Source organism: Rhinoderma darwinii, chromosome 6 (genome assembly GCF_050947455.1).
Source record: "Rhinoderma darwinii isolate aRhiDar2 chromosome 6, aRhiDar2.hap1, whole genome shotgun sequence".
Classification (NCBI taxonomy): Eukaryota; Metazoa; Chordata; class Amphibia; order Anura; family Rhinodermatidae; genus Rhinoderma; species Rhinoderma darwinii.
In genome coordinates, this window is record NC_134692.1 from 116738763 (window position 1) to 116764858 (window position 26096).

At 40.7% G+C, this 26096-nt stretch overlaps 1 protein-coding gene across 1 annotated transcript; it reads right to left on the minus strand.

Moving 5' to 3' along the window:
• Positions 1 to 5687: 5687 nt before the first annotated feature.
• LOC142655690 (protein spinster homolog 1-like) lies at positions 5688 to 21866 on the minus strand. Its single transcript, XM_075830163.1, has 13 exons — positions 21817 to 21866; positions 20253 to 20480; positions 19413 to 19478; positions 18497 to 18633; positions 17967 to 18118; positions 17539 to 17608; positions 17109 to 17251; positions 16870 to 17022; positions 15436 to 15625; positions 14821 to 14886; positions 14484 to 14582; positions 13731 to 13902; positions 5688 to 6877 (listed from the first exon to the last, which is right to left on the minus strand). The coding sequence occupies exons 2-13, from the start codon at positions 20452 to 20454 to the stop codon at positions 6873 to 6875; spliced, it is 1455 nt and encodes a 484-aa protein (XP_075686278.1). The 5' UTR covers positions 20455 to 20480; positions 21817 to 21866; the 3' UTR covers positions 5688 to 6872.
• Positions 21867 to 26096: the final 4230 nt, after the last annotated feature.

Sequence of the window (26096 nt, forward strand, 5' to 3'; positions counted from 1 at the left end):
CAGCTTTTAAAACGGCGTCACTTCTTGCGGGTTTCAACTGTACTGGTACCTCAGGGGTTTCTGCATACATGACTTCGCACCAGAAAATCCCCAGTAGGCCAAATGGTGGTCCTTTTCTTCTGAGCCCTCCCAAGGGTCCAAACCGCAGTTTATCACCACATATCGGGTATTGCGGCACTCAGAACAAATTGCGCAAGAGAATGGGGTATTTTGTTTCTTGTGAAAATAAGACATTTTCAGCCAAAACTACATATTATTGGAAAAAAATAATTTTGTTTTAATTCCCAGCCCAATTCAAATAAGTTCTGTGAAAAAACTATGGGGTCAAAATGGTCACAACACCCATAAATGAATTCCTTGAGGGGTGTAGTTTCCAAAATGGGGTCACTTCTGGTGGGTTTCCATGGCTTTGATACCTCTGGGGCTCTGCAAATGCGACATGGCACCCTAAAGCCAATCCAGCAAAATCTGGACTCCAAAGAACAAATAGCACTTCTTTCCTTCTGAGCCCTCCTATGGGCCCAAACAGCAGTTTATCACCACAAAAGGGGTATTGCCGCACTCAGGACAAATTGGGCAACAAAATTGAGTATTTTATTTCTTGTGAAAATAGGAAATTTTGAGCTAAAACGACTTATTATTGGAAAAAAAAGATATTTTTTTTAATTCCCAGCCCAATTCAAATAAGTTCTGTGAAGAAACTATGGGGTCTAAATGGTCACATTACCCATAAATGAATTCCTTGAGGGGTGTAGTTTCCAAAATGGGGTTACTTCTGGTGGTTTTCCATTGCTTTGATACCTCTGGAGCTCTGCAAATGCCACATGGCACCCGAAAACCAAACCAGCAAAATTTGCACTCCAAAGAACACACAGCGCTCCTTCCCTTCTGAGGCCTCCCATGGGCCCAAACGGCAGTTTATCGCCAGAAATGGGGTATTGCTGCACTCAGGAGAAATTCCGCAACAAAATGGGATATTTTGTTCCCTGTGAAAATAAGCAATTTTGATAAAAAATGACATCTTATTGGAAAAAATGACATTTTTTTCATTTCACAGCCCAATTCAAATAGGTGCTGTGAAAAAACTGTGCGGTCAAAATGGTAACAATAACCATAAATGAATTCCCTGAGGGGTATAGTTTCCAAAATGGGGTCACTATTGGGGGATTCCTACTGTTTTGGCACCTCAACACCTTTTCAAACCTGGCATGCTGCCTAAAATATATTCTAATAAAAAAAGAGGCCTCAAAATGCACTAGGTGCTTCCTTGTTTCTATTGTTTGTATTTTATTTCTTGTGAAAATAAGAAATTTTGAGCCAAAACGACTTATTATTGGAAAAAAAATATATTTTTTTTAATTCCCAGCCCAATTCAAATAAGTTCTGTGAAGAAACTATGGGGTCTAAATGGTCACATTACCCATAAATGAATTCCTTGAGGGGTGTAGTTTCCAAAATGGGGTCACTTATGGTGGGTTTCCATTGCTTTGATACCTCTGGGGCTCTGTAAATGTGACATGGCACCCGAAAACCAATCCAGCTAATCTGGACTCCAACAAACACATAGCGCTCCTTTCCTTCTGAGCCCTCCCATGGGCCCAAACTGCATTTTATCACCACAAATGGGGTATTGCCGCATTAAGGACAAATTGGGCAACAAAATGGGGTATTTTGTTCCCTGTGAAAATAAGAAATTTTGATCACAAATGACATTTTATTGGAAAAAATGTCATTTTTTAAATTTCACAGCCCAATTCAAATAGGTGCTGTGAAAAAACTGTGCGGTCAAAATGGTAACAATAACCATAAATGAATTCCCTGAGGGGTATAGTTTCCAAAATGGGGTCACTATTGGGGGATTCCTACTGTTTTGGCACCTCAACACCTTTTCAAACCTGGCATGCTGCCTAAAATATATTCTAATAAAAAAAGAGGCCTCAAAATGCACTAGGTGCTTCCTTGTTTCTAGGGCTTGTGTTTTATTCCACGAGCGCAGTAGAGCCACATGTGGGACATTTATAAAAACTGCAGAATCTGGACAATACGTATTTAGTAGTATTTCTCTGGTAAAACCTTCTGTGTTACAGAAAAAAAATTGAATGAAATTGAACTTCAGCAAGAAAAATGAAATTTGCAAATTTCACCTCCACTTTGCTTTAATTCCTGTGAAATGCCTGAAGGGTTAAAAAACTTTCTAAATGCTGTTTTGAATACTTTGAGGGATCTAGTTTTTAAAATGGGGTGTTTTATGGGGGTTTCTAATACATAGGCCCCTCAAAGCCACTTCAGAAATGAAGAGGTACCTTAAAAAAAAGGTACCTCTTTTGAAATTTTCTTAAAAATATGAGAAATTGCAGCTTATGTTCTAAGCCTTGTAAAGTCCAAGAAAAATAAAAGAATGTTCAAAAAATGATGCGAATCTAAAGAAGACATATGGGAAATGTGAATTCGTAACTATTTTGGGTGGTATAACCGTCTGTTTTACAAGCAGATGCATTTAAATTCTGAAAAATGCTATTTTTTCACAATTTTGTTCACCGCCTGGAAGAACGATTAAAAAGTAAGTTTATTGGTTAAATTCATAAAATTGTGGCTCTACTAGCCGTTGATGCCAGACCAGGCTAAAGCAAGAGATTGCGACACGATAGGTGGTGTGGAGTGATAAATGTCTCCTTCACCCCAAAGAAACCACCTATCTATTTATTGTATAATAACGCTATATCTTTGCCATTAATAATTGTCTATCTAAATCCTAAATCCTACGCGTTTCATCATCACATGTAAAGTGATGCTTCCTCAGGGATTGATAGATTTGGATTATTTCCAGACGCATTGACGGCCAATGCATCAGTGCCGTGCATGCGTCTGGAGACTATGAATCAGCACAAAAACAGTGCTATCCAGTGCTGTTATATTGTTATCACCTCGATATTTGAAATAATCCAAATCTATCAATCCCTGAGGAAGCATCACTTTACATGTGATGATGAAACGCGTAGGATTTAGGATTTAGATAGACAATTATTAATGGCAAAGATATAGCGTTATTATACAATAAATAGATAGGTGGTTTCTTTGGGGTGAAGGAGACATTTATCACTCCACACCACCTATCGTGTCGCAATCTCTTGCTTTAGCCTGGTCTGGCATCAACGGCTAGTAGAGCCACAATTTTATGAATTTAACCAATAAACTTACTTTTTAATCGTTCTTCCAGGCGGTGAACTATATTGAATATTGAACGACATACACTATCTAATTTCAGTGAATCTTTTTCACAATTTTCTCCCCATTTTGCAATTTTTCACCAATAAAGAATGAATATATCGACCAAATTTTACCACGAACATGAAGCCCAATGTGTCACGAGAAAACAATCTCAGAATCGCTTGGATAGGGTAAGCATTCTGACGTTATTATCACATAAAGTGAAATATGTCAGATTTGAAAAATGGGCTCTGAGCCTTAAGGCCAAAACTAGGCTGTGTCCTTAAGGGGTTAAACTCTTCAGATAATCCAGTGGCCTCCTCCTCCTCGCGCTGACTCCATATTATACAGGAATCCTTCTTATATAACATAATACAACATCCAGCATAAAGTAAGATAGCAGGAGAAATCTTCTGGCAGCAACATTTGTCATTCTTTCTTATGCACACTGACAGTCTCCCCCCTCACAGTGGACTCTCCCAGCTCAGTAGCAGGATGTCTCACAAATCAGTCAAAATCTCATGAGGAGTGGACTGCACTCTGCTTCATGTCAGGAGTCCGCTTTATGAAGTTGACCAATTTCTTTAAGGGGCAGAGCTTTTTTCACTATATTACAGCAGTACATTTCTGATTTGCTCTCCTATTACTTCATGGGTTTTGTTTTCAGTGAAGAGATTAGTCCTCTTTAGGCAAATAGAGGATTTACAGCTCAGAAACGGAGCTCCAACCTACTATAAAAATGTATTATTCAATATTGAAGAAAAGGAAAAACCCTGACTAGACCAGAGTGACAATGTATACTGTTATGTGGCTGCATCTTCCAGTGAAAAAAAACCCAAAACAATTGTAATTTGGGTTGTATGGGGCCCAAGACAATTCTCAATTTGCTCCTGCAGTTACAGATTCTGAGCCTGGGGACATCCCAAAACAAAAAGACAGGAAGCAAATACTGAGCCGAGATATCTTTGTATATGGATTCCATGAAAAAGTATTATATTGAAAAGTTAACTTACAATGATTTTTTTGAGGGACTGCACAGTCATATTATTGAGTCTGGGGGAGGGGGGTTAAAGGGGTCATGGGGGCAATTGTCCATCCCTAAACTGCAGCTGCAATTTATTTTTATAATTATCCGTTATCTATTTGATTAATGGAGTTTTCTCATCTGGGACATTTATGGCATATTCACAGGATATGCCGTAAATGTCAGATAAATGCGGGTCCCACTTCTAGGAACCACACCTATCTCTAAAACAGGGCCCCCTAAATCCCGTTCTAGGGGTCTGAAGTAATATTGGGGTCTGGAGTCTGAAGTATTGTAGGGCTCTGGTCTGGAGTCTATAGTAATGTAATAGTCTGAGGTCTGAAGTAATTTAAGGGTCTGGCCTGGGGTCTGAAATAATGTAGGTGTCTATTCTGAGGACTGAATTAATTTAGACCTCTGGTTTGTAGTCTCAAGTAATTTGGGGGTCTGAGGTCTAAATTAGTTACGGGGTTTGGGGTTCTAAATTAATTTATAAATTTGGTGTTTGAATTTATTTGTGGCCTGGGGTCTGAATTTGTGTTGCAACAGAGGTTGGGGATGCCCTATAGAAGCGAGGGTCTAAAGATCTCTGGGCAACCATTTCCTCAGATATCATAAGTCATTATAGTGGTCTTGGTCAGCCCGAGAATAAAAGGAAATTGAACAACTCCAATCAGAGTCTCATTCATGTGTAACGTCCACAGCCGCAGACTGTTGTGCTTACATGCTGCCCCAACGGCCGCGGCCATGGACAAGTGAGATTCGGGCGGCATCTCCCTCTTGGGAGACGCCGACACTCACTTCCGCATTGCTGCACTAGTTCACGTAGGCCAGTGCACACACATGAGGAAAATCTGTAATTAGCCTATGATCACCCTGGACTATAAAAAGGGCTCTGCCCTTTCATTCATTGCTTGAGCATTGTTGTGTTTACCCATGTTAGTCTTAGCAAATGGTCCCTTAGTGTTATCCTGCTCCCGTTGTTCCCGTGCTCTGCTACCTGTATCCTATAACCCATGCTATATCTGTTCCTACGCCTTAAGCTGTTGTAGTCGTGTTATGCCACTGGTCACGCCTGCTGATATACACCACGTCTGGTGTCTACAAGTTCATCTGTGCCGAGCCTCCATTACTGTCTGGACTATTAAAGGTAATCTTGTAGTAGGACTGTTGTTTGGCCAGCTGCTACTCTGCTACGGCGGTGCGGAGTAGTTGGTCCACATACCCACGGATCGTGACATCCTGTGAATAGGAAAAACGTTTTGTTTGTGGAACAATCACATTTTTAGACTATTCCTGCATTTCAATCCTGACTCTTCCTTTGATAGGTTTTTATAACTTTCAGAAGCATTTCCCTATAGCTATCTAATAATCCAGAATGTGTAATAAACCAGCAAGTAAAGACAGTATACTATAATAATGTGCTACTATATAATAAAACGCTATCTTTCGGATCATATATTTTTATTAAAATAGCATGACTACATTTTTTCCATAAAGTTGGTATACTTGTAAGAATATTAAAAGCAGTCATGAACATGATGGTTTTAAAATTCGTCCTTTCATCTAAAGATGGTATATAACTGCAGAGTCTTTAGTTGGTATAATGAAGATGAAGGGTATTAAAGTTTGGCAAGCGTTGTTTTGCATTTTTGTTGGTAGTTGCCATTGGTGGTAGGTAAAACTCATCATAGCACTGTGACTCAGCCGAGCCACAGGCAGCGACATTTGTCATTCTTTGTAAGGTCTCATTTGGCACTGTGACTCAGCTGAGCCACAGGCAGCGACATTTGTTATTTGTTATGATGTTATTTGACAAATAATTCGGGTCTCGTTCGGCACTGTGACTCAGCTGAGCCACAGGCAGAGACATTTATCATTTGTTGCGACATTAAGGCTCTCTTTGGAATACAGTCCTGTAGTCCAAAGATTTTTCTTTCAAGTCCAAGTTTGCACTGTGACTCAGCCGAGCCACAGGCAGATACATTTGTCTTTCCTTGTGAGGTTATTTCACAAGGACTCCAGGGATTTGGATCTGTAGTCCAAATATTAGTCAACTCCAGGCTGGCACTGTGACTCAGCCGAGCCACAGGCACAGAAAAAATTCCTTTGAGGTGGACCTAAGTTTGCTGTTAGTCTTTTCTGCAAATTCCTTGGGATGCTTTTCTGAGGAAGAAGTCAGTGAAAGCTCCATATAAATGAGTCTGTGAGGTTGGTCTCGTTTTCTTCCTCAAGCAATCTTTGGAATTGCAGACAATCTAGGTCCAGTTTCCTCAATTGTCGGTATAGTATCTATAATGTTTCAACCACTGGAACCAGTAACAGAGTAGGCAATGGCAGCTTTGTAGTCATGACTACCACTGCCAACTTGCTTGGTATCCTGCCATTTGCATACATGTTGACTTTATGCTGTGTGGTGTCCTTGATTCTGCACGCAGAGAATCCATTTGTGGTTGTTTGGAAACATTATAGTTTTGTCTTGAGCAAAGCAGAGCCCTGCTGCTCATTATGGTGAAAGTCTTTAGAGCTCCAAAATATTGATGCTTTTAGTTTTTGATGCCTTTCTTGTATTTCAGCCATGGACATTCCAAGATGTAATGTTCTGATCTTGAGGTATGGTGTAAATAAATGTCCGAATGCATCATCCTGTTATTGAGGTAAAACAAAATAATAAGATTAATGAGGTAGGAATACATTATCAGATCATTCACATGTAATACTGTTCTGCTTTACAATACTAGATGGTTAATTACAAGAGAAGTTACAGATTGTGAACTATCAACGTCACCTATGAGCCTCATTCATCAAAACTGTCTAAGGTAAAATCTGGCTTTATTGCCCAGATTACCAATCAGTGCTCTGATTTGATATCTTTAAATCTATGCAATTTATGTATTTTATGAAATAAAACATATTTGATAGATGGAAAAAAACTTCCATCAGTCAGTAAAGACTTCACCATAATGTCTTTGTGTTCAACTACTTCCACTAAAAAACGTATTAGATTAGGTTGAGGGATTTGCGATTATTGATTAGGTTCAGTGTGTGTTCACACGTTGCTGTCAATTTGTGTTTTTGCAGCAAATTTTGCAAAATCATAAAAAAATGTCATGTTTTTGCAGCAACTTCTTTAATCTGGGGGTAAAATGGGACACAGCCTTAGCATTTGTATAGTGGAAAGAAAAATTATGTACCTACATAATCATAATTATGCACCTATATGTACCATCTAATTTTCTGTTTGGGTCACACCTTTAGCTACAAATATTCATTTTATGCATTTTTATGAAAAATTTAATTTTGACACAAAATTGCACGACTGTGCCTGTGTGCATAAAGTTCAGGAAAGCAGTTTGACAATGTGCCAGGTGTCCTCTTTTACAAAATATATAGGCATAAGGGTTTAGTATGAGACTTTATTTTGCAAGTTAGGTTTTATTTATACATGTCAATAGTGTGAAAATTAGAGATGAGCGAACTTATCAAAAGTTCGGTTCGGCTAGTTCGCCGAATTTCACAAAAAAGTTCGGTTCGGACCGAACTAGTTCTGACCGAACCTGTCACTTACGTGCGCCGAGCATGCTACTGTCCAGGGTGCTGATAGAGTTAATGGGCTGCACTAACTCTTTCAGTAACCTTCACAGTACATGCTCGGCGCGCGGAAAATACCATTTAAATGTAATAAAAAAAAAAAAATTATACGTTCGTACTTACTTTCCTCCTGTCCGGCCTCCAGCGATGACGTTTCATCCCTTTCGCCGCTGCAGCCAATCACAGGCTGTAGTGGCGGTCACGCACGTCAGGATGACGCTTCATCCCACGTGACCGCCTCTGCAGCCAATCACAGGCTGCAGCGGCGACATGGATGAAACGTCATCGCTGGAGGCCGGACAGGAGGAAAGTAAGTATGAACGTATTATTATTATTTTTTGGCATGTATGTATGTATGTTGGCATGTATGTATGTTGTCATGTATGTATGTATGTATATCTGTGCATGTATGTTGGCATGTATGTATATATGTGCATGTTTGTATGTATATTTGCATGTATATATTTGCATGTATGTATGTATGTTTGCATGTATGTATTTTTGCATGTATGTTGTCATGTATGTTGTCATGTATGTATATATGTGCATGTGTGTATGTATATTTGTATGTATGTATGTTTGCATGTATGTATGTTTGCATGTATGTGTGTTTGCATGAATGTATGTTTGCATGTATGTATGTATATTTGCATGTGTGTATATATATGTATGTATGTTGTCATGTATGTATGTATGTTGTCATGTATGTATATATGTGCATGTATGTTGGCATGTATGTATATATGTGCATGTGTGTATGTATGTATATTTGCATGTATGTATGTATGTTGTCATGTATGTATGTATATATGTGCATGTATGTTTGCATGTATGTTGGCATGTATGTATACATGTGCATGTTTGTATGTATATTTGCATGTGTATATGTTTGCATGTGTGTATGTATGTTTGCATGTATGTATGTTGTCATGTATGTTTGTATGTATGTTGTCATGTATGTATGTATATATGTGCATGTATGTATGTTTGCATGTTTTTATTTTTGCATGTATGTTTGCATGTATGTTTATATATATGTGCATGTATGTAATTATGTTTGCATGTATTTATGTTTGCATGTATATTTGTGCATGCTTGTATATATGTATGTATGTATATTTGCATGTTTGTATGTATGTATGTTTTCATGTGTGTGTGTATGCATGTATGTATGATAGTTTGCATGTATATATGTGTGTATGTTTGCATGTATGTATATTTGCATGTATATATGTGCATGCTTGTATATATGTATGTATGTATGTTTGTATATATGTATGTATGTATGTTTGCATGTATGTTTGTTTGTATATATGTCTGTATGGCCATGTATGATACTGTCTGCTGGCGCCCTGTATCTAAGTCAACTTCACGGCAGGCTTCTATACATGGTATAACAGTCAGTATCACACCTTAAACTGAATCTAAGCCTACGACATGTTTTATTTCATTATTTTATTTTTTTACAGGTTTGGTGTTTGGACTACGTCGGTTTCGAGGACTACTTAGATGACGTTTTTTTTTTCTACAATAAAATGGTTAATGAGGGTTGTGTTGGGGGTGCTTTATTTCAATAAAATATTTTATCTATATCTTTGTCTTTTTCTTTTCAAATTTTATTATTACCACTTTAGTAATGGCCGCTGTCTGAGTGACAACATCCATTACTAATGCGAGGCTTAGTGTTAGCCGGTGCAGAGGCTAACACTAACCACCATTATTACCCCGGTACCCAAAACCACCAGGGGTGCCGGGAAGAGCCAGGTACGATCCAGTACCCGACCATCTGTTGTGATGGTCGGGTCCTGGGGCGGCCGCAGGCTGGTATTATGAGGCTGGGAAGGGCCAAAAACAGTGGACCTTCCCACCCTTGTAATGCTAGGCTGCTGCTGCTGTGTTGTATCTGGCTGGTTATAAAAGTGGGGGGGACCCCACGTCATTTTTTTAAATTATTTATTTACATTTTTTTTTTAAAAAAGACATGGGGTTCCACCCAATTTATCATAACCAGCCACATACAACACAGTGTTATTAGCCTGGGAATGGACAAAACCAGTGGCCCTTCCCACCCATGTAATGCCAGACTGCTGCGGCCTTGTATATGGCTGGTTATTAAAAATGTGGGGGACCCGTCTATTGCTAAATTTGTTAAATTCCACAAAAAAAACGACGTGGGGGTCCCCCCCATTTTTATAACCAGCCCGATACAACACAGCAGCAGCAGCCTAGCATTACAAGGGTGGGAAGGTCCACTGATTTTGGCCCTTCCCAGCCTCATAATACCAGCCTACGGCCGCCCCAGTACCCGACCATCACAACAGATGGTCGGGTACTGGATCGTACCAAGCTCTTCCCGGCACCCCTGGTGGTGGTGGGTACCGGGGTAATAATGGGTGGTTAGTGCTAGCCTCTGCACCGGCTAACACTAAGTACCGCCTTAATAATGGACGCTGTCAATCAGCCAACTGCCATTATCTAGGCACTAATAAAGTTTGAAAAAAAAACACAAAGACAATTCTTTTTTATTGAAATAAGAAATCCCCAACAAAACCCTCGTTAACCATTTTATTAAAATTTGAAAAAACGCAGATCTACGCAGTAGTCCAACGAATCGAAGACGTAGTCCAATCGGTACATCAAAATCTGCAACAACATAAAAAAACAGTTATCAATGTGAACAATACCAATACTTCTACTCACCTACACACATATATACACGCACACACGCACACACAAACAAACAACCATACACAGACACACACATATATACACAAACACAACAAGATATACACACACACATAAACAGACAAACACACATATACACGAACTCACACATATACAAACAAAAACACACATATCCAAACACACACACACACAGTTATACACACATACACGAACACATATACACAAACACATATACAAACAAAAACACACATACCCAAACACACATATACACAAACACATATACACAAACACACCCATATATACACACAAACACACACCCATATACACACATATACAAAAACACACACAAACATCTACACACAAACATATACACAAATACACCCATATATACACAAACATATACACAAAACACATATACACAAACACACCCATATATACACACACACATATAAAAACAAAAACAGACAAAGTCACATACCCAAACACACATATATACACAAACACGGTTTCTTTTAAATGCTGCTGGGGAACCCGCTCGATCCACTATATAAGGCTGCGCTACAGTGCAGCATTTAAAAGAAACAGGATCCTGACCTGTCCATAGAGTTTAAGGCAGCACAGAGTATTTCAGGAGATGAGCGTGCAGATTCAGTGCTGCTGCGAACTCTGCTCTTACCATTACGTAGCTCTCAGTCTGTTACCTCTCCTCCACTCCTGTCCTCAAGAACACCTTCACATGATTGGCAAGTCACCACGTAATGGTAAGAGCAGAGTTCACAGCAGCACAGAGTATTTCAGGAGATGAGCGTGCGGATCTTGTGCGGGGTGGTGACTTGCCAATCATGTGAAGGTGTTATTGAGGACAGGAGTGGAGGAGAGGTAACAGACTGAGCTACGTAATGGTAAGAGCAGAGTTCACAGCAGCACTGAATCTGCACGCTCCTCTCCTGAAATACTCTGTGCTGCTGTGAACTCTGTTCTTACCATTACGTAGCTCAGTCTGTTACATCTCCTCCACTCCTGTCCTCTATAACACGTTCACATGATTGGCAAGTCACCACCACGCACAAGATCCGCACGCTCATCTCCTGAAATACTCTGTGCTGCTGTGAACTCTGCTCTTACCATTACGTGGTGACTTGCCAATCATGTGAAGGTGTTCTTGAGGACAGGAGTGGAGGAGAGGTAACAGACTGAGAGCTACGTAATGGTAAGAGCAGAGTTCACAACAGCACTGAATCTGCACGCTCATCTCCTGAAATACTCTGTGCTGCCTTAAACTCTGTGGACAGGTCAGGATCCTGTTTCTTTTAAATGCTGCACTGTAGCGTAGCCTTATATAGTGGATCGAGCGGGTTCCCTAGCAGCATTTAAAAGAAACAGGATCCTGACCTGTCCACAGAGTTTAAGGCAGCACAGATTATTTCAGGAGATGAGCACGGGCAGCCGTTCGTTTTTCCGACCCGTGCTCCCATCATGCACACGACCGTAAAAACACCCGTTATTGCGGGTCGTAAATACGACCCGCAATAACGGGCTCATAGACTTCTGTTACCCACGGGTACCTTTCCGTATTCTCACGGGAAGGTGCCCGTGCCGTTAAAAAAATAGAACATGTTCTATTTTTCTATTTTACGGGCCGTGCTGCTATAATTATAATGACAGCACGGTTCGCAAAAGCGGCCGGCTGCCCGTGGCCGGCCGGCCGTGCTCGTAGTTACGAGTCGTAATTACGAGCACGGCCCGTAAAATAAAAAAATAGAACATGTTCTATCTTTTTAACGGCACGGGCACCTTCCCGTGAGAAAACGGGAAGGTACCCGTGGCTAACAGAAGTCTATGGGCCCGCTATTTCGGGTCGTAATTACGACACGTGATAACGGGTGTTTTTATGGTCGTGTGCATGAGGCCCCGTAATGACGGGTGGCTACATGTGTGCACCCGTCATTACGGCAGCGTTGCTAGGCGACGTCAGTAAGGGTATGTGCACACACACTAATTATGTCCGTAATTGACGGACGTATTTCGGCCGCAAGTACCGGACCGAACACCCTGCAGGGAGCCGGGCTCCTAGCATCATATTTATGTACGATGCTAGGAGTCCCTGCCTCTCCGTGGAACTACTGTCCCGTACTGAAAACATGATTACAGTACGGGACAGTTGTCCTGCAGAGAGGCAGGGACTCCTAGCATCGTACATAACTATGATGCTAGGAGCCCGGCTCCCTGCACTGTGTTCGGTCCGGTACTTGCGGCCGAAATACGTCCGTCATTTACGGACGTAATTAGTGTGTGTGCACATACCCTAAATAGTCACTGTCCGGGGTGTTGAAAGAGTTAACTGATCGGCAGTAACTGTTTCAGTACCCTGGACAGTGACTACCGATCACAGTACCTGTAAAAAAAAAGACGTTCATACTTACCGAGAACTTTCTGCTTCCTCCAGTCCGGTCTCCTGGCCGTTGCCTTGGTGACGCGTCCCTCTCGACATCCGGCCCGACATTCCTTGATGACGATGCAGCCCATGTGAGCGCTGCAGCCAATCACAGGCTGCCGCGGCCTCTGCAGCCAATCACAGGCTGCAGAGGCCTCTGCAGCCAATCACAGGCTGCCGCGTCAGAAAAGGTCGGACTGGAGGAAGAAGAGGGACTCGTCAACAAGACAACGACCGGGTACGTATGAAATGCTTTTTATTTTATTTTTAATCAGCAGCCTCTTTTCTCTATCAGTGATTGATAGAGATAAGTGGCTGCCGATTTGTATAATGTTTTTGACCGGGTTCGGTCAAAACGGGTTCGGCCGAACCCGGTGAAGTTCGGATTCGCTGCGAACCGAACTTTACCGGAAGTTCGGACCGAAACCGGGTTCGGTTGTCCCGGTTCGCTCATCTCTAGTGAAAATGTTACAGGTTGCTAGAAGCAAAATGTCCAAAAACCCTGGCTGCAAAAGGGTTAATCTTCCTGCACCCTGGACCAATAGCAGATATTCACTTGTTAATAAGCATCAGGAACTCTAGTATTAATGAGCTGAGATGTCCCGGGTATTTACACAAGACTAAATTGTCAGACAAATTACAATCAATCAAAAATCCCATAAAGCAGAATATACAGATTTTGATATAGTCCATATTTTACATTTTCTGACCATACTGGTGGATCTCCACTTTAATTCTGCAGGAGGCATGAGTAAACATTGAACATACACATACAGACAGGGAACATACCTTGGGACTCTATGTCTGCCCTCTTTCGATCTCTCTCAAGAAAGAGGGCAGTTGCCAAGAAGAACCCTCCTCCAATAGCGGATACGAAAACGCAGACCATGAGGGCATATTGCAGGCTGTTAAACATCAATAGGTCAGATTCCGGCTTCCCTTTGCGGATGAGGTCAGATAACTGAGGATAAGAAGACGACACATTGTTATGTAAGATGAATTATTAGAAATAACACAAGTGTATATATTTTTTCCAGACAGTAGATGCTGGATACTATTCGGGAAATCTGGTGACAGCACATGGTAGGAGGTGGCAAGAGGAAACTCCTCACCATAGTTAGCAGAGGAGCTTCCGACCTTCAGCCCATGAGGAGCACTGGTTAAAACTTTGCTAGCCCCAGTTTTACTTATTGGCAAGAGTTTTGCATGTTTTTTTCTTAGGAAGATTATCAATGGCAGGGTAAGAATATTTTCTGGTGTATTTGCGCTGTATGTATGTGGTATGACTGCTCTATATCATGTCTTCGTTCTGTCTATATGCTGAGTAGGTATACTATCGTTGCTGTATTGGCATTGTATGTGTACTATATGATTTTTGGGGGCTGATAATGTTGATAATGTCTGCTTGGTGTCTGCGTACTGTATTAGTGCTGTCTGCTTCATGTGTAATGTTTGTCTGTTGTGTGTTGTTCACACTGGGGGTCAGTCAGGCTAAGACTTTTCTCATATACCCATTAGGAAGATAATGTGACTAATACTTACCACTCCGATGAGATATGGGCTCCATGCATCACCCAGCAGGTGGGACACAATGATTTGTAAGGCCTCCGCTGTGGAGCGTCTTCTGGGGGTCACCACACTCTAAAACAAGAGGACATTCTGAGTAGACAGAAGGATGTTACTGACCCTAACTCAACAATGGCAGCCAGACAAAGTGACCAAATATCTGCATTATAGTATCTGCAAACAGCGCAGTCCACACTTATAATGTTCTCCGTCTCTTGTCTGGCAGTTATTGTAGAGTCAGTGGCATTTCATGGACTACGCAGGAAAACAGAGAAAAGCCTAAATAAATGTCATTTCAGCTATGATCACTCACCAGGAGGATGTCGTCCACAATGGCAAAGTTCAGCGTCAGCAACAACGCCCCAATGAAGATGAGAATCTGTAGTGAAAAGAAAACATTCAGAAAAGACTGGATGGTGAAGGGGGAAGAGTACAAGTGTTTATCCATTACCCTGAACACAAGTGCTGCACAGGGGGGCAATAAACCTGCCTATAGACCTTACACTGGATAATAATGTACAGTATATGTGTATTAATATGTGTGTGTTTATGTGTTTGTAAAGCTGTGTATTTGGATGTGTATGGTATCCAGTGGTATATACAGTTTTTAAGTATAGGTATATATTTGTGTATGTGTACCTACAGTTACTATATGTTTGTGTATATGTATCTACAGGTACTATATGTTTGTGTATGTATATCTACAGGTACTATATATTTGTGTCTATGTATCTACAGGTACTCTACGTTTGTGTATATGTATCTACAGGTACTATATGTTAGTTTGTATATATGTTTCTACAGGTACTATACGTTTGTATATATGTATCTACAGGTACTATATGTTTGTGTATATGCTTTTTTCACCCTTTTTAATATTATTAACAGAAAAACATCAATCACAACAAGCTGTTCATCAGCAACTTACATAGGAGGCCACAAGACTGAATCTTGCCAAGGTCAAGGCCAAGAGCAGGAAAGGGGCGGAGCCCAGCATTCCGCAAGCACAGACTAATGCGTCTGCTCGGGGGTTGACCTTCCTGAACCTTTTACTTATCTCCACACCAGCTCCAACTCCTACGATTCCGGTGATGATAGTGATCATCCCAAAAATTTGGCTGCAAAGGAAGGGTTAAAGAGGTTAACAGATGGATTGTAAAAAATTGTATATAAAGGGTGATTAAAGGATCTTAGTATGACTACTACTCCAACTATCTTCATCTTTGTAAAGATTTAGTCCCTAAACTTCATTCAATGGCAGATGTCTTTACATGCACTCCCTGCAGGATTGATTAATCATGACTAACCTGTATGTATGGAATATGTACATGCGCTCCCTGCAGGATTGATTAATCATGACTAACCTGTATGTATGGAATATGTACATGCGCTCCCTGCAGGATTGATTAATCATGACTAACCTACCTGTATGGAATATGTACATGCGCTCCCTGCAGGATTGATTAATGATGACTAACCTGTATGTATGGAATATGTACATGCGCTCCCTGCAGGATTGATTAATCATGACTAAACTGTATGTATAGAATATGTACATGCGCTCGCTGCAGGATTGATTAATCATGACTAAAATGTATGTATGGAATATGTACATGCGCTCCCTGCAGGATTGATTAATCATGACTAAAATGTATGTATGGAATATGTACATGCGCTCCCTGCAGGATTGATTAATCATGACTAACCTATTTGTATAGAATATGTACATGCGCTCCCTGCAGGATTGATTAATCATGACTAAAATGTATGTATGGAATATGTACATGCGCTCCCTGCAGGATTGATTAATGATGACTAACCTGTATGTATGGAATATGTACATGCGCTCCCTGCAGGATTGATTAATCATGACTAACCTGTATGTATGGAATATGTACATGCGCTCCCTGCAGGAACAATTAGTCATATGTATGTTGTACCAACAGGATACAGACAGGGCTCTCTATGGACCTATCCTAAATATCTTGCCAGTATAGAGCAGACAGTCATGTAGCAGTCTATATACATTATAGGGGGAGATTTCAGATTTGTTGAAGATTTGGCAAATAAATATCCGCAACACTGTATGTACTGCAATCACATTTTGGGGAATTGTTGCAGATTTTCACTGTGGATTTCACCCTTAGCAATGCAAATGTTGAAATCTGAAGCAAATCCTCAGTAAAATCTGCATGTAACGCACCACGTCTGAACCCACCCTATAATAAGACTTCTACCAGGAGCCCTGACCCTTCACCGTGTAGCCTTGCCCAAAAGTCAGGTCAAGAAGAGAAGAGTATGGACATAATGGCAGAGAGCCCCCCTCACAACCTCCTGGCACACCCAGTAAATAAGCGTTTACCTGTCATCAGATTGACATATTACAGTCTGACATGGATCACCTCTGTATAGGAGGACCCGGGCCCGCTTGTAGAATGATAGAGCCCAGTGGGAGAGGGAGCCGGAAATAAATGTCACTGTTGTGAATCCCAGCATGGAAAGCATAAAGCTCGGGCTACAGAGAGAGAGAGAGAAATGTAAGTGACACAAGAGACACGGGGTAAAGCCAGCGACAACCATCACTATACAGAAAACACTCACTTTTTCAGCAAAGCTTTCACATCTGACATCCAAGAATTGTTGTTTGTGTGTTTCTGACCATTCTGTTCCGCGGCTCCTCTGGATGGTTCCTTCATAATTAAGAGAAGCAGTAGGACGGCTATAATCCCCAGACCTGGAATGACCTGTTCAGAAGAAGGAGACATTGTATATTATATATATAAATAGAAGTGACTGAAACCAGATTTAAGAAACGAAAAATAGGAAATGACTAAAAAAACAAACACTCATATGTCAGTGTTCATAAATGGCTCTCTATAGGTTCCTGAAGGACACTCAGAGAGCTGGAACTGCAACCAAGTGCCCTACTTATTGCTCATCGATGCAGCAGATAAGGGGAGAAATTCCAATAATAAGACTTTACAGGGAAATCGTTGTTTGCCTGCAGGAATCCTGCAATTCTCTCACTTACCCGCAAAGTCCAGTGCCAGTCACCACCAATAGCACTTGTCAATTTAGCGCCCATGATGTATCCAAGGCCACTTAATAGGCAAAAAAGAAGTTTTAAAGTTAAGAATGGGCCATAATCTCCACACAAATATAACTATATACAGACATATATATTAACAGTATAAACATATGCACACATTATATATATTAGACACTTTTTTCATCCTTGATCTTGGTGTGATCAGGAACAATGTGAAGTGATAGCAGGAAATCACAATAGTCTTTACAGTAAGATCAATTCTGCTAGTCATAGGGTTATATGTAAACTGCAGATCATGCAATTCTCCAATATACAAACTCAGTTACATCTATACTAGAAGGTCCTTTTAAATATTCAGAGGACCTCTTGTCATAAGTACTGGATTCTATGTGTTTACACAGGAGACTTACCAGCCCACGGGGATAGCAGTCCAAAAGATGGACAACATGCGGCTGCGCTGGTCTGCTATAAATAGGTCGGCGATGATGGAGGGGGCGATGGTGGAGTAACTTGCAGCGCCAATGCCAACCAATCCTCGCATAAGCAGAAACAGCCAGTAATACTGGGGAAGAGGAAAAAAAATAATCATTCAGAAAATCTTCAGTAAATCTTTAACATTGGGACTCTTATTGATGGCCTAGTCTTAGGATAGACAATGAATGTTTGGTCAGTGTGGGTCTGAACTCCAGGACCACAGACAATCACAATGAAGGGCTGTGGCACTCTTGTGAGCGATGTGTCTCTTCCATTGTTTACACAGGCACAGCGGCCTGTCCGAGAGGGTGGCTGTACCTGGTATTACATCTCGTCACATAAACGTCATTGGGTGGATCGTTGGGGTCCCAGAGGTCAGACCGCCACCAATCAAACATGGAAGAAGGATAGGCCATCAATGTGATAGTCCCGTAAAACCCCAGTAATAATGAACTCAGGATGTTACCTCATCAGGAATAAATGAGCTGCCAAGGATGACGGCTGACCAGAGGGTGATACCAATGCATAGCAGATATTTCCTATTCCAGTGATCACCCAAATATCCAAATACTGGAGCCAGCAACATGAAGCTGCAGAGGAAGACTGAAAGAGAAGGAAGAGAGAAGACGTGAAAGGAAGAGTCCCGACCGGGAAGACTCAGTGGATGAGATTTATTAACTTTTCTATGCCCTGAATTTGCAAAATCAATTTAGAGTTTTGTGCCATATTTGACACGTGCGCCACTTTTCTAAAAAGCAGATGGAGCTCAGCGGAAGGAGGCATTGCCATCTGCAGCCCGACAAATTCAACATAATTTATGCCAGAAATTGGAATAAATTATAGCGCAAATCCTGCTCGTGGCTGGCGTAGAATTCATTTTCTGAATTTTTTAAAGGACATTCACCTAGTTATACATTAGGTGCATTTTTCTCCAACCTTCTTTATATTAAGACTAGAGTATGAAAATCAAAATAAAATTAATTTTTAAATGGACAAATTATATTAAATCCTGCATTTAAACCTCACTCCCCATCCCCCACTTTAGTTATTCCCCTCCCCCTCTCATTCATTAATGTAAAGCTTCACTGTGCGACACCTTTTGCCCTATAGTGAAATTGATGTAGTATATCTGGTTTCCTATTTTGCGGTTCTCAGACCCCCAGCCCATTCACAGCAGGCACCATTATGTACGTCCATCAGCTGTCCATTCCCCTGACTGAATCTTATTTCTTCACTAGAGACTGATGACATCACAACCTTGTGTCAGTAACATCATGAGACTCCAGTGAATAGATTGGTCACCTTCTCTAGAATATTGGTTTAGCGTCTAAAATGGCGGATTCCAGGTGACTTACAGAATAAGATTTTATGTTAATATCTACCTGCTTGCAGCAAGCCAGATCCACTGTCTTTCATATTAAATGATTTTTGTAAGTATGGCAGCGTCCCTGTCAGAAAAAAAGAGAGATGTCACTATAGACAATGCATGGATTCCCATTATACACATTTATGGCGTATCCACATTGTATGTAGATGTGTTACAATGGCGTCCTTCTCCAGGCCTTGCTTCTTCCTACTGTGGCACGGTCAGGCACGATGGCTGATGTGCAGGGAGCAGCTGAGCAGGCATGCAGGGTGCAGCCGGGAGTGGTGCCATGGCGGCGCGGCTTTACACAAGGAAGTAGAGGGAAGCGCCGCAGCAGGTGGGGGGTGGGTGTTATGGAGGATGAAGGAGGTGGACCGGGGGATACTATAGGGGGGAAGCATTGAGTGGGCTTGTATAGGGTATACAGATATATAGGGATAACAGCAGGGACTGTACACCTGTCCCTGACTGTCCATATATTAGTGTTAATGACTGTACGCTTGTCCCTGACTGTTCATATGAGTGTTAGTGACGGTACGCCTGTCCCTGACTGTCCCTATAAGTGTTAGTGACAGTACGCCTGTCCCTGACAGTCCATATGAGTGTTAGGTACTGTACGCGTGTCCTCGACTGTCTCTATAAGTGTTAGTGACTGTCCCTTACTGTCCCTATTTAAAAAAGCAATGCAAACTACATGTAAAGTTACTCTATGTTTTGTGCAGTTTTCTTTTAACTAGACTACATGTATGATGTGAAGAGATTCAGGGTGCTGTTATTTTAGGTACCTCCACAGCTACAGCATTGATAAAGCCCCCCCCCCCTGGAAACAGTGTAAGTACCCCCCCCCCCCACTTACCAGTGATAGTGAACCGATCCATGTAGGATATAAGATTTATATAGAAGAGAATCCCTACAGTAATGATGGAGCGTGTGTAGGAGATTCCAGTTCGGTCATGCACGTCCTGTGCGCTGGGGCTTTCGCCATCGTCTTCGTTTATCTCACATGGAGGAGCCAATAGGCCTTTCTCCTCATCAATGTTCTCATGGCAAGACGCCATGTTCACAGATTCTGAGACTGTAAACTCTGGAGATGGGAAAGAGACATAATATTTAATAACTTTTTATTACCATCAGGGTATATTCACATGCAACAGATTTTTTGTAAGAATTTCTCTGGCTGACAATTAGTTCCAATTATCTGATTGTTTCTGCAGCAAGAATATGGATTTCTGCAAGACCCATTTATATGAATTGGAGAGTTGCTAAAATTTCTGCAACAACTTTGCTGCATGTAAATTCCCCCTTATACCATTAGCGTCGCATTATCCGAGAAATTCTGATAGATAATATGGAATCTCACAAAACCAGAAAACTGAAGAGAGAACCAGTGTTGAGATTTCTGATTAAATGGGTTGTAGGTGATTAGAAAAACATGGCAGCTTTCTAAACAGAAACAGCGCTACTCATGTCCATGGTCTTTGTCTGCTATTGCAGCTCATCCCCATTTAAATGAATGAGGCTTAGCTGCAATACCAGAAACAGCCAATGGACAGGAGTGGCACTGTTTCTGGAATAAAGCAGCCTTATTATGTAATCACATTAAGGCCTCATACACACGATTTTTTTATAATAATAATAATGAACCAATACAGCGTTTTATACAGATGGGCAAAACAGACAAATTGATCTCTGTGTTGGTCGCTGCACTGGTTCCATACTGATTCTGATTTACTCCATACACCGTCTGACAGAGAAAGGCACTATGGGGAAAACTTGGCTTTCATATGGGATCTGATGAATTATGCTGAATTTTGTTTTTACATAGATTGTACAAAGAAACCGCACCAGCGAAATACACGCCATTGTACATAAACTCATAGACTAACATTAGCTGCGTATTTGGGGTCTCACTGCGCTGTCTTCCTGAACATTATAAAGGGGCTGTCTCATCAAAACCACTTCTATCCATATGCCCTGAGGTTCCAGGAGTGAGACACGTGGCGATCTGCTGATCATATGGGCGACTTTTTATCGGTAAAATTTACTTGATAAAACAATCCTTTAACTATGACCGTTCCATAATCCAGAACGTCTGATAATCTGGCAGCTGTGAGATTTTGTTAGTATCCTATTGAATGATCTTTACTGTATGATTATTGTTAAAACGATAATTTCATATCCCACGCAGATAATGATGGGATGCGTCACAGAATACCTCCGCCCCTGAATTTACAGCACCCAAGTGTCACATTGATATATATGCCTCTATTCATATGATGCCCAAGACCATGCAGCAGAGCTGTGCCAATCAGCTGCTGTAGAATCAGATGTGCGGCTGGGGAGTAAGGTGCATAATAATCTGCAGGAAAAGTCTTATCAGCCTTGTTGAGTGTAACAAATGGAATAAACTGGGTACTCACCAATACTTTTCTCTCCACTAGACGGCGCTCACAATCTCTCTCTTTTCTCACTCACTCTCATTCTATTTCTGTGTGACATCATTGCTTTGTGACATCATCGCTTTGTGACATCATCGCTTTGTGACATAGGAGTTGAGGCCACTGTGATGTAAGTGTTAATAAACAATGGGGCTCAGTTATATGACTACTGTACAATAATGTGATCTGCCCTCTTATATAACCTGTGCCACTAGTAACAGCCTCTATCTGTATCAATGCTTTCTGACCTGTGGCTATCCAGCTACTATGAAACTACAACTCCCAGCATTGCACCACATTCCTCCATGTATATGTATGTGCTGCGCCATGTGTCCTATCTTTGTACATATAACACTATATATTATTACACATTTGTCATTCTACATCATCTCTTCTCCTTCTAGTCCAGTTATTTATACCTATACAGTAGATAAACCCAAGGCATCCACCACCTGGGGGCCTCTACCGTCACCCCCTCACACTTGGCTTTAACAAACTTATAGGATTTGTTCCAACCGGATAACCCCCTTCCAGCATGCAGCCTCTCCAGCAATCATCTGATTGACAAAGGTCTAGATGTGGGCGGCCATACATTAGTATTACATGGTGCCCATTCTAATCAGGTCCTTGGTGGGGAGCTTCCCCGCTATGACAGAGGTTATCCAGACGGGGCGACTATTTAAATTTGATCGGACCTTAGAAATGTATGCAGATAAATTAACCCTTTTTAACAAAAACGCTCAAAAGATGGAAAGATTAAGGTGAATAAAATCTTTCTTTACTTATTGTGATGCAGCTCCACCTGCACAAAGGTGAGAAAACCATTAGGCCTAGTCAGTGCCAGCCTTAAGCATAGGGGCGCCCCGTGCCGAATTATTTTGGTGCCCCTTCAATACTACCGCCACAGGAAAATAAAAAATATACCCAGGTAGGAAAGTGTTTATCTATCAAACAATATCAGACCACTTTAGTTCAAATTGATTTACAAATACACTGCTTAAAGATCTGTACTGTATACTGTGCACAATAAAACACAACTTTATGCTGTATACATATATAATGCCGCTATATACTGAACTCACTTATAATAATGCTATATATTGTGCACAGATATACTACTGCTATCAATGTGCACACATATAATATCGCTATATGCTGTACTCACATATTATACTGCTATATACTGTACTTCGATATTATATCATAGCACTATATACTATACACACATATAATATCAATATATACTGTACACATAATATTACTATCTACTATAGTCACATATAATATCACTACATACTGTACACACATAATATTGCTATATACTATTCACACATATCACTATATACTATACACACATATCGCTATATACTATGCACACAAATAATATGGCTATATACTGTGCACACATATATTGCTATATACTGCACTCACATATATTATCAATACATACTGTACACACATAATACTGCTATATACTTTACATATATCGCTATATACTATACACACATATCGCTATATACTATACACACATATATCGCTATATACTATACCCATAATTAATATGGCTATATACTGTGCACACATATATTGGTATATACTGCACTCACATATAATATCTCTACATACTGTACACACATAATATCGCTATGTACAGTACACAAGTATAAACTGATATATTCCATACACACATATAATACTGCTATATATTATACAGACATATCGTTACATACTATGCACATGTATATGGCAATATACTGCACACTAATAATATGGATATAAACTGTATATACATATTCTGCTATATACTGTACACATATACACTGCTAAATACTATACACACATATAATATCACTACATACTGTACCCATATATAATACTGCTTTATACTATAGACACATATGGCTACATACTATTCAACCATATATCGCTATATACTATACACACATAATACGGCTATATACAGTACACACTTATACAGTGATACTGCTATCTATCTATCTATCTATCTATCTATCTATCTATCTATCTATCTATCTATCTATCTATCTATCTATCTATCTATCTATCTATCTATCTATCTATCTATCTATCTATCTATCTATCCTCCTAAACTTACAGTCTAGAAATCTTTTATCACCTCTTAACCCCTTAAAGCCTGCCAATACAAGTTCTTATGGCAGTCTTGAGGAGACTTTATGTCATCGCGCTGTGCCCTAATCCCAGCATGTGTCCTGTGCTGTTTAGAGCGGTGGTTCCTGTCGGAATTGAAGAAACCTCCGATTCTGGCTGTTTAATCCCTTAGATGCCGCGGTAAATAGGTCAATTGTGGCATCCAAACGGTTTAAGAGGGAAGGGGCTCCTTCTATCATCCCAGTACACCCCTTCAACGTGATCGTCAGGTACCGATGGCTTCCATGGTAGCTGGAGGCCTAAAAAAAGGCAGGGCCTAATAGGATGCCTGTCAGTTTAAGGCCAGGATCACACATACAGGAGTGGACATAAAAGAAAGGAGGTTCATCAGTCTTTTCTTTATACCTTTCTTTGCACTTGGATCAGCTTCTGGCTTCCCTCAATAACTGCACCAAAAAGTGCATCAAAACTCTGCGATCCTGGCTTTAAACTGACAGGCATAATACACTGCAATACAGAAGTATTGAGGTGTTTTATAAAAAACGATCCAACAATCGGATAGTAGGACTTCAAAAATGTAAAAAAAAAGATTAATAGATCAATATAATTTATAACAAAAAATAATAAAACCCATTTTTTCCCCTTACAAAATGCTTTACTATGACAAAAAAATAAAAATAAAAAAAAGAGCCGTTTACTGCTGATTGGGCCTTCCAAAAAACTAAATAAAAAGCGTACAAATAGTCGTAGGTACTTCAAAATGGTACCAATGAAAACAAGAAGTCGCCCCGCAATAAATTAAGCCATCATACAGCTATGTCGACAGAAAAATAAATTTTTTATTGCTTTTAGAATATGGCAACACAAAAATAAATACTTTAGTTTTTTGTTTTTTTTTATAAAAGTGTTTTCATTGTGCATAAAAAAACCTGTATTCATTTTGTATCGCCGTAATTGTACTGATCCAGCAAGTAAATGTATTATGTTTTTTAAACTGCATGGTAAGCGGCGTTATTTTAAAATGCAAAAAATACTTTTGATGATTTTTTGCATTCTCCTCAAAAAAAAGTTTAAAAAGAAGCTAAGCAAGTTATATGTACCACGAAATTGTGGCATTAAAAAAATATAACTCGTCCCACAGAAAAAAGCCCTAAGGCCCCATGCACATGACCGTAAAAAAACTTCCGTAATTACGGACCCATTCACTTCTATTGTCCGCGGACACCTTCCCGTTTATTTACGGGAAGGTGTCCGGGCCGTAGAAGTGTACCGCAAATGATAGAACATGTCCTATCTTTTGCTTTTTACGGGGCCGTGCTCCCATACTTTGTATTTCTTGGTCCACGGAGATAGCACCCCCCAGAGGCTGGGGGCATGTCTGAGGCAGATGTTAAAAGATTGGGGCGTTGGAAGTCGGACGCTTTCCGCCGTTATGTTCACCCGCATTTGTTGGTTTTTTAATTATTTCAGTTTTTCTTTCATTATATGTTTCAAGAGGCCTTTGGTGTGGCTGTTGGGCCAATCCTACATTTATTGGGCTGCACAGCGAGCTTCTTATCGGCCCGGGGGTACCAGTCTCGGCTTCCGTCAAGCGGATGTAGCTTGGAAATGTTTTAGGGGTCTTAAATGGCTCCAGGTTCTCTCTGAAGTGGTCGCCTTGAGCAAAGTTACGCACGGACCGGCAGTCGTGGTCGTGCATGCTGGAGGGAATGACCTATGTTGTTAAGGTGGTGGAACTCATTTCTGTCATAAGGGCTGATTTTGACAGTTTTGCCACATTTTCTCCGGAGTTGTTCATAGTGTGGTCAGAGATAGTACCTAGGGTTCTGTGGAATGATGCTCGCAACCATTCGGCCATTGAAAGGGCGAGACGTATGGTCAACATGCGAGTGTCTCGACATGTTAGGTCCAGAGGAAGGGTGATCATACGTCATCGCCTATTGGAAGGGGATAACAAGGGTTTGATGCTGCAAGATGGTGTTCATTTGAATGACATAGGGCTGGACATTTTCTTGTCAGGTCTGCAGGATGCAATTGATAGGGCGCTTTTTCTTTTGGCTGGTGGGAGTAGGAGCTCGGTATAGGGATACACCTCACTCCTGTGGCGGTGTGGAGGGGCCTTGTCCGTTCAG